The 10,208-nt window shown below is 39.7% G+C and overlaps 2 protein-coding genes and 2 pseudogenes across 3 annotated transcripts in view; 1 reads left to right on the top strand and 3 right to left on the bottom strand.

Moving 5' to 3' along the window:
• The window catches only part of LOC144646729 (organic cation transporter protein-like), a 15,520-nt gene extending 14,277 nt beyond the window's left edge, over positions 1-1,243 (bottom strand). Inside the window, exon 1 of the mRNA XM_078506413.1 lies at positions 882-1,243. The gene's annotated coding sequence lies outside the window, so the exon portion shown is untranslated. The remainder of the gene's footprint in view (positions 1-881) is intronic.
• A 345-nt stretch (positions 1,244-1,588) lies between these two features.
• On the bottom strand, positions 1,589-10,130 carry LOC144646782 (translation initiation factor eIF2B subunit alpha-like). 2 transcript variants are annotated; one of them, XM_078506469.1, is made up of 10 exons: positions 9,938-10,130; positions 9,142-9,243; positions 7,020-7,159; positions 6,676-6,712; positions 6,043-6,122; positions 5,432-5,544; positions 4,842-4,910; positions 4,271-4,346; positions 3,433-3,558; positions 1,589-2,163 (listed from the first exon to the last, which is right to left on the bottom strand). In XM_078506469.1, exons 2-10 carry the CDS (start codon positions 9,215-9,217, stop codon positions 2,029-2,031), a joined length of 852 nt encoding a protein of 283 aa, XP_078362595.1. In that variant the 5' UTR covers positions 9,218-9,243; positions 9,938-10,130; the 3' UTR covers positions 1,589-2,028. The 2 variants fall into 2 exon arrangements, with proteins under 2 accessions (XP_078362595.1, XP_078362594.1); XM_078506468.1 differs by lacking the exon at positions 9,938-10,130 and adding an exon at positions 9,322-9,352.
• LOC144647615 (5S ribosomal RNA) lies at positions 8,055-8,171 on the bottom strand (annotated as a pseudogene).
• Positions 8,287-8,405, top strand: LOC144647626 (5S ribosomal RNA; annotated as a pseudogene).
• Positions 10,131-10,208: the final 78 nt, after the last annotated feature.

A 10,208-nucleotide genomic window follows, 5' to 3' on the forward strand; every position in this document is an offset into this window, starting at 1 on the left:
ACATCTTATTCTTAGTTAGACAAATTGACTGTATTGCAACACGTAGTCATTCTTAATTACTGACACTTCTAAATAAATTTTTATTTTTCTATTTTGTATTTTTATTTCGTGGCGCACCTGTAAGCTAGCTTTTTAGCTAAGCGTGCTGACCACGTTAATAAAGATTGTACAGTTATTGTAGCGGAGCTGACAAACATAAATTTCACCGGCGCTATAAAATATCCCCGGCCCTTGACGGATGAGCCGACAGTCTCTTGTTTTATAAATCATAAAACGATAGCATTCTTCTTTTCTGCAAAAACACCACACATGACAACTTCTTGTTTATTTGTGACGTAGTCGGGCGTCACCGTATTTTATTTTGGCTAAAAATAGGAGGCTAATGAAACAATCAGACTATTAAAGTGATGCTTCACCAGATACGAGAACCCTCGAAGCCTCATAGGACAAATCAGGTGTACTCTTACAAAATCAGCATAAGAACACCTATCCCCTCTGCTAACGAATGGCTCCGGCGATAAATTTTTCGAAATTTCACTTCCCAGCGAAAATTTTAAAGACAAACAGTAGTAAGACTAAACTGCATACCATAAATGCGGCTTAAACAGATAACAGACCCTGTGGGAAATAGAACATTAGCGATTCAACAGCAAAAATATAAAAGTGCCCGAGTGTAAACAAAAGGAATTCGGTTCTATTGATCCGAAAACGCAGAGAACTCTTTATAACTCCTTGCCCTTTGACCCCATATGAGTGGGTTGAGTAGAGTCGGCAGAGTGAGCAAGAGATATGATGTGTCTGTTAATGTGTCTCTGTACTCTGTTGGTTGCCTTAGTTTCTTTCCGCTGTAATTATTTTAACTAAGGAAATGGTCTTCTTACCTTTTTCATTCAGCTGTTGACCAAACTACCTACAGCTCAAATCAACGCAAGGAAGGTGGAAAGTGTAGCCTCACCCGCCCGGTGTAATCAAATACTCCACAGCAAGCGGTAAGAATGCGTCAGGTTATCGAAGCATCAGATCATGTTTCTTTTGTTATAAAACTGGAGGTTGAATCAGACCTAAGTAAGATAAGTTTCAAAAAGGTCAGGAATATGGACCCCGATAAGGGATACATCTGTTTCTCGTCGCAACTTATTCTCTTGTGCACTTCTAGCCTCCTCTTTTCCCACCACCCGTAGACCTCCCACAGTCCCGCTAGCCTGAGTATCAGGCCTTCCCTTTCTCCCCTCCCCTTAGGCTAACCTCCGGCCGACTTTAATCCCCGGTTTCCGTTCCCTTGTAACGCACCCCCACCCCTCCCACCCAATCATAAACTCAAACGTAGTGTGCCCTATTTCTGTCAAAGTAAGCCACATGCCTGTATGCAAATTAATATACGTTAAATGAAAAAAAAATCCTCACATCATTTTCTTTTTTTTTCAGTTTATACGATAAACCAATATTGTGTCGACATTAATGCATGGGAATGTTTAGTGGCGTGTTCCGTTTAAAGTCTGGGTTAGTAAGTCTACTTTTCCATTAGGTTGGAAAGGTAGAGATGCCGTATTTGATAAGACAGGATAGCCTTCCAAAATATTTTTAGTATATTGATATTTTTATTGGGAGAGACATGACTCAATCCTCGTTTTACTACACTGTAGAAACGTTCTTGACGAAAGAGAGGTGCCTAACACAGTCAACCATTTTGGATTGACTTTATCGTTTATTAGTTCCATTTACAAATGATTCTTCCAGTTCTTGAACATCAAGAACAGCACCATTCGTCACTTCAAATTCAGCCTTCTCCCTGGCCCTTCTTGGTTTGCAAACGATCACTATGTGTTCCCAGTAAATAACATCTCTGAACCACGAATGATGAGCCCGCAATGAAGTGGCCAGCAACGTTGCTAAGTAACGTGACGTAAATCTCTGCAAAGCGCACAATCTTCCAACTTCTCAGCGGAAATCAGTTAAACTGAAGCTTCCACCACAGACATTCTATCCATCTTTGCCAGGGGCAGGTGTTTTTGAGGAATGCACGACTGGTCATAAATACAGTTTAATCAGTTCATCACTCACTGCAGAAGGTGTCAGTACTCCGAGATCTGTGAACAGCAGAGTGATGTACGACGGAGGAGTGTAATCCACCACGGGGTGACCATCAACACAGCTTCCTGAGTACTATGGCAACAAAACAAAAATATATAAGGGGGCCTGCAGTACGATGTGCGCATGTGTAGCCTTGTTTGAAGACAACACAAACCGAGCTCAAGAGGACTTCAAAGTACTCAGTTAACACGATAAGGTCTCTGTTTTATAACACAAAATTGGTTTCTTAGCCTACATAACCTCTGCAAAATGTAGCTAACCTTGGAGAATGGTTCCGATAGAACGATACGTACAGAGGATTTGTGATACATTTCAACCTTTTCCACTACGCCTTGGATAGTAAGCTACAGTATCAAGGAACACATAAGTTCGGCCCAGGTAACTTCGGCCACCAAATCAATCTGGCCATATAATAACAGGATGGCCAAATTACTGACTTTATTTGGTCCAAAACAAAGTGACCATAATGACGAGGGGCTGGCAGAAAAGCGAGTTCCATTTTACTACTAACAGAACCTTAGCTAACTCGCACCCCTGTAGGCAGACACCTCCTATAAGCGAATTTTTTTCTGATCCTTACTGCTACTGCTACTGCTACTGCTACTGCTGCTGCTGCTGCTGCTGCTGCTGCTGCTGCTGCTGCTGCTGCTGCTGCTGCTACCGCTACCGCTACTGCTGCTGCTGCTGCTACCGCTACTGCTACTGCCACAGGCTTCCCAAGCTCAAAAGTCGTCTTTTTGATGTGTTTTCGAGAGCCCTTCGGGCGGCCGACTCTACATACGTGGTGTATGCGACAGCTTGTGTATATAGAGAAATGTATGGGAAAATCACGGAAGTCGTTGTCTCCGAGAGGCAACGACTTCAAATAACTTCGCTAAATGGCGTCGGAATGGCTTCAAATTCGGCACAAGAGACAAGTAAGCGACACATTTGAGGTAGGTAAACTTTATTTCAAAATAGATAGTTATTTACCGGATTTTAGAGAATCCGTGATTTTCCCATACATTTCTCTATATACACAAGCTGTCGCATACACCACGTATGTAGAGTCGGCCGCCTGAAGGGCTCTTAAAAACACATCAAAAAGACGACTTTTGAGCTTGGGAAGCCTGTGCTACTGCCAGCCTAGTCTCTAGGCATTTTCGGCTCCTTCAAACCTGGACCCTACTGTGAGTCGTGACGTCACTGTCTCCCTGGCCCACTCCCGTCCCAGACTTCGCATGGACAACGAGACAAGAAAAAAACACCTAGCGACTAGGTTTTGCTACTGCTGCTGCTTCTGCTAATGTATGAGAATTTTAATCTGAAAAAGTAAAATACACACATCTTTCAGACTCTTACCTTGAAACGATTCGGCACGTCTTCTTGGTTGAGTGGATACAGTCGAACAAATTTAAAACTCTCCGCCACAACATAGAATGGTTTATTAACTGCTTTGGTCATGACTGCCATCTGATATGTACCAACCTGATAGAAACACTGCAATATTACACTTCTAACAACATACCGGTATATTTTGTCTATCTGTAGCAAAGTACATTGTAAGGACATCGACTTGTGAATGGTTCACCGAAGATGATCACTGACAAAGGTTGATCTAATTTTTTTTTCATCTACTTTTGCTCGCTGAGTTTCTCCAACCAGGTCAGACGTGAATGCAAGTTCAACAAGTTGGATCTCAAACAAGTATGACTGATTTGCTAGTAAGAGTGGCTCAAGTGGTGCGGGTTCTAGTGCTGGGAAGGGTCATTGAGTTATGTTCATGGGCAAGACACTGTAATAAATTTATGTTTTGATCTTAAATAGCTCAGTAAAGTCAACTGCATTTTTGATAGGCTAACAATGTATTTTAGTGGGAGGAGGGGTGGCCTAATGGTTATTGCGCTGGACCCTAGATCGAGCGGACTGGGTCATTGTGTTGTATTCTTTGCAACACACTCTACTCTCACCGTACCTTTCTCCACCCAGGTGTATAAATGGGTACTAACTGGCACACTCTCAGAACAACCCGGTTGACCAGCATCCCATTTAGGGAAGTGACAAATTAATATTTCTTGTGGTTTCATGCCAGGGAGACCAGGATATGCTCTGGCAGTGTGGCCAATTCTGACCTGAGAGCACACTTTACCATGACATGTGAGGATTATAAAACAATCAAAACAACACTAGCTTAACTCACTTTGTTAATTATTCCACCGCTCTCTACCACTCCTTCTGCCCCAACCAGGACCAGATCAACTTTCTCCATCATGTAACTGAAAACAAAAGTTTCAAAATGTTTCAGTTAAAAATTCCTGATGTACAAAGAGACAAAACCCAACCGTCAATCCAGAAAATAAGCATGACGTGGCACTCAAGATATTGGTGTTAGCAATGACTGATGAATGGGAAGTTGGTGCTGTGACTTGTAACCACTAAAATTTCCTTGGTCAGTGATCTTACAGCTGTAAATGTGATCTTCTGTTGTCCCACTGACTGAGCTACATCCACAATATAGGGCTAGGAAAGGAGCAAAACCTTTTCTATACTTTACCAATGTAAAAAATGTTCTTAATCCTAAATAGAGAAACTTTTGAATCTGTGGAAGAAATCCTCAAATGGTAGACTTTTCTATTTTGATTTTTCCCAAGAGGAAACTAAGTAGTCAAATTATACATCAAATTATACTCTGGCACTCTTGCTGGTGAAGCTAGGTAATGTGGTTTCATTTCAAGGGATCTTTATTTTAGTTTTTAAGGAATGTTTCATACCCAACTGCTGAGTCCAATATGACTGTGGAGGGAATTCCAAATTGTTTTAACTGATCATGCATCACACATCTGAGAGAGAAAGTATCATACTGAAGTAAACACAAACAAAAGTTATAACTACATAACAATATTCCTGTGCCAACCAGTAACATATAGTGTTAATTATTATGCAGGCATCAGTGCCACAATGCAAATAAAGTAAAACTGTAAAAATAAAATAAATGTAAAATAATGTATGCTCACAGTGGTCATGCACTTAGCTTTGAGATAGCTAGTTTTCAGATATGCCACTCAAATAGAGGAAACAAATATTTCAAATGAACATAACATGGTTGAAAATACCAACTGGCAGAAAGCAGACCAGTTAGCTATATACAAAGTGCGATAGAGGAGTTGAACTCGGAATGATCAAGAACAAACCAGCCAGCTAGTGGAAGGGTGGAGGGGCTTGAACCTGGGACCTCCAGATTTCAAGATCAGTGCTCTAAACCCACTAGGCTACACTGCTTGTAAATATCAATAATTGTTGTCACATTTTTGAGATTTTTTCTTGTTTACTATAAAGGTATTAAAATCGAACTCTATCTTACCCTGATTTATCAGGAGCTGACTCTGTAACATAAACATTAAAACGCTTCTTTTGTTCCGTGGCCCTTTTAAGAATTTCCAACACAACTCTGGATCGCGAGTGGGTAAGAATTGTCTGAAAAAACACATATGTAGAGTTGGACAGTTGTTTACTACAATGAACAGAATGAACAGAGAATTTGTCAATATTTCCATTGAAATGTTGTGGTTGCTTTTTACATGCAGTTTTCGAGCCTTATAAGCCTTATTGTTGTTTATTTTTACTTGTCTATGTTTTTCAAGCCACTTGGATTATCAACATATCAACCTAGTAAATGGCCCAGCTCACCACGAGTCTCTCGTAGCTCAATTGGTTAGAGCACCCAACTGGGAGGCTATGGGTTCGATTCCCATGAAGGACTCAGATTTTTTTCTTTGTCCCACGCTCCTGTCATTGTTGAACAATTCACTTCATTATTATCACTGAACTTAAAATTTACCATCTTTCTTATTTCAGCTATAACTTAACCACCACACAATGTAGCCCAGTGCAACTCTATTTTACCACTGAAAATAAAAATAAAACACAGGACAAAATAAATTTGTTATGGTCACAGAGTAATATCAAACTTACCGCTCCATCCTTAATAAATGAGTCACAAAGTTTGGCAATTTTCTGTCTGGCTGAGGCAGCTCTCTTAAGATACAACTGGCCTAATCAAAACAAAATAGTTCCAAATAAATGAACTTATCATTTGATGTATTTTTTAGTTCCTTTTTATTGGCCAACTGCTTACAAGTAATAGTCTGCTCATGCAAATTGCATCTGACGGTGATTTTGCTGCAAATAATATTCTGCTTGTTTGAGGAATAAAAAGTATGTTGCGTCTACTTCTAAGAAAAATGGCAACTTGCTTTCCAGAGTTGTCTGAGAGTGATGTTTTATTTCTACTAGACCAAAGACAATATAAGTGATGAAATAATAAAACAATTCAACTTGGTTATCGCAAAATATCATGATTTGTCAGTGTTTCGCACATCAATTATTATTATTTGCCTCAGCCTTTGGCTTGAACAAACAATTGATCAGCTCGCCACTGACAAATCCAGATATTTTGCTCAACCTTATTTATAATTTGTTAAATGGTTGAAAATTTTGTTGGTTGATTGAAAATTTTGCTTAACCTCACTTGATAACTCTTAAATGGTTAAAAAATATTGAAAGAGTCAGAAAACATGAGAAAAAGTTTTATTGGTTGCTTAGTACCTCTCTCGACCAAAACTCTCTTGCATTCTTGAAAGTCCTAGGAAAGAAATAGTGACTGTCAGAACAATGTATATGACAATAAAAGTTCTTAAAAACAATATTTCCAGAAGGTATGGTTAATTTCATGTCACATGACCATAACAACAAATTGAAGGATACTTATTAGGAGTCTCCAACCAGTAAAAATTAAAAATATTTTTTGCACAAGGTGATGCTGAAAGATGGTGTTCTACTGTTACACAAAAGAAGGGGGATTCGATAATTATAAAGATGAAAGCATGTTTAAAAGGATATAAACTGGAAGGATTACAAACATATACAAATGTAACAATTAAAAGACATACCGGGTTGTCCAGAGCAGCAAGAGTTATAAATCTAAGAAACAGTTCACAGCCAGATGATATTGAAGTAACTGAGCCTTCTGTTTTGGTTAGCACTTCAATGACTTCTTTCAGATTCTCCCTCAGTTCAGACAATGTTTCAGCTACCAAAAAAAAAAAATAATTGGAAGTCTGTCTTGATATGATTTTCTTTCAATATATTGATAATTTGTTAAGTTTCTGATGTACTTTGTAGGCAATTGTTTTTTGTCGCAGACTGTCAGGGTGGATAATTCTGTCCACTGATCAAATAAATCATTATCCAACCAAGTGGATAATACAGTTTGTTTTGTTCACACTTATTCGTCCAATGGATAGTGGTTTATTATCTGGTGGTTGATAACCACTTTTTTAAAACAACCATGTCCCGGCATTTAAACCCATGATTACATAACTTGCCACCCGACTTTATTCTTATCTAATATGACCATTAACGCCATTACCAGAAATAAATGGGTGACCCTATTCGGCGGAATGGCGGAATGACGGAACGGCACAGCGGAATGGCGGAATGGCGGAATATCCTAAAACGCGGAATGACGGAATATCCTAAAACGCGGAATGACGGAATATTCTAAAACGCGGAATTGTGAAACATTAAAAAAAGAAGCAACAAAAACAAACAAACAAAAGGAAAATTATAACTGCTAACTTTCTCAGACAGCGATTAAGGCTAAGAATGTCGCTAAGAATGATTCAGGTACTTTAACTTGTGGATATTCGTCGCTGTGACAGAAAAGCCAAATTGTTTACAGCGGCTGCTAGCAGTAGAAAACCAGTAAACAGTAAGTATACCCCATAAACGAAGGGTTCTTTATATATCTTCTTAATCCTTCGAAGGATACTCGAGTGATCGAGGGAGGATTTCGTTATTTTACAGAGTTCTCGACCCGCTCGAGACAATGAAACGTATAAAGCCGAAGTACGCTAACGAAGCCGTTAGAAAGAAAACGAAAGGGCCTGAAATTAACTGAGTTTGTACTGAAAAAATTAAAAAAAGGAAACCCACAACAAGGGTTTTCCAGATGGTCACCCATCCAAGTACTAACCCCGCCCAACAGGGCTTAACTTTGGCGATCAGACGAGAACCAATGCTTTCCTTGTGGTATCAGTCCCAGAGGAAGCAAAGACTTACAAGAGTCATGCAAATTAAGAACAGAAATACCTGGTTATAACGGATCTTTTGAATGATGCTTTAACTGGACTTACACAGTTATGAGCTGATTTACGCGCTCTTTCTGATATCACATGGAAAGCAACGGTTCACATCCGATCGCCAAAGTTAAGCCCTGTTGGGCGGGGTTAGTACTTGGATGGGTGACCATCTGGAAAACCCTTGTTGTGGGTTTCTTTTTTTTAATTTCTCAGTACAAACTCAGTTAATTTCAGGCCCTTTCGTTTTCTTTCTAACGGCTTCGTTAGCGTACTTCGGCTTTATACGTTTCATTGTCTCGAGCGGGTCGAGAACTCTGTAAAATAACGAATTCCTCCCTCGATCACTCGAGTATCCTTCGAAGGATTAAGAAGATATAAAAAGGACCCTTCGTTTATGGGGTATACTTACTGTTTACTGGTTTTCTACTGCTAGCAGCCGCTGTAAACAATTTGGCTTTTCTGTCACAGTGACGAATATCCACAAGTTAAAGTACCTGAATCATTCTTAGCGACATTCTTAGCCTTAAATCGCTGTCTGAGAAAGTCAGCAGTTATAATTTTCCTTTTGTTTGTTTGTTTTTGTTGCTGTTGTTGCTTCTTTTTTTAATGTTTAACAATTCCGCGTTTTAGAATATTCCGTCATTCCGCGTTTTAGGATATTCCGTCATTCCGCGTTTTAGGATATTCCGCCATTCCGCCTTGCCGTTCCATCATTCCGCCATTCCGCCGCATAGGGTCACCCAAATAAATAAAGACAGAAAAAAGAAACATGGAAATGTTGAGCCATTAAATACACTGGCCTTTCTTCAACTAATTAAATGTGTGCTTGTTATAGTATCTTTAAAGTGCGATCTGCTGGTGATAAATATCGTTTCTTTCAAAGCAGAAATAAATATACGAAAGCTTACATGCAGTAGGTACTGTAGCTTACCCGAGTTTTGATTCATGAATTCTAGCAGCGTTTGAATAGCGGCAACAGCCGTCGACATGCCAGGATCGTCCACCATACACTTTTGAAAGAACGTTACAGCCTCTGGGAATAGAAACCGTAGAAAAATTGATTAACATTAACGCGTTTAGCTTTAAAAAAGTGAAAATTTTAGCCAGCTACCTTCGTTGTCCATGTTGTCTCGTTCGCTTTTGGGTAGAGTTCGGTACACAATATGCCCCCATACATAACATAGCTACCCGCTTTTGGAGGTATGCCGCTGACAATCTCGCTGGCTCAAGAATTTCCTTGCAACGGGACGGGAGACCCTCGGGATCAGGTGCATTTCTTTTGCTTGTGCGCAAAAACTCCAATAGATCTTTTTCGCTTGGGCGTTTTGTTGCCCCATTACAGACCATGTGATGTTACTCTTGAGAGTTCTTGCTTTCAAATTTTCAAATAGTCGCGTGTATGTGAATGAATAAATTTTATGTGGATAAAAGAAAAATTCTCTAGAGAACATCACGTACGTCTGTAAATGGGAAAACAAACCGCCCAAGCGAAAAAGGTCTATCGCCGGACAAGGAAATGTTGGACCTCTTTACACGGAATCAGGTATAACAGGTCATTTACGCGTCACAGGAAACCCTGACAATGAACAAACTTTACATTTTCTATCCAGCGTAGGGAGTTTCACAAGTCGGATGATCAAAATCGGATCAGGTCGGCGCGGCGCGGCCTGGTGCGAAAATGAACAGTCTAGCTCCCATTTTGCTTTGTCACTTGCTAGCTTGCTTACTAGCTCTCCTTGCTTGTTACCGTCCAGACGTCCGTCCGTCTGTTTTCTATTTTATCCCGTTTCATTCTTTCATTCCTTCCTTCCTAATTCCTTTCTTCTTTCACGAGTCCTTCCATGTTCCCTTTATTCTCCAATGACTCCAATCCTTTCTCAACTGTAATTATTTCCTTCTTTTCTGGATCAAATGATCTAACAGATCAAAGAACATAATTATTATCATTCCTTGTCATGACACATCACTAAGGTAATCTTTGTAACTGATATTCTTTTC

This window comes from Oculina patagonica, chromosome 3 (genome assembly GCF_052425735.1).
Source record: "Oculina patagonica isolate OP01 chromosome 3, crgOcupat, whole genome shotgun sequence".
NCBI lineage: Eukaryota > Metazoa > Cnidaria > Anthozoa > Scleractinia > Oculinidae > Oculina > Oculina patagonica.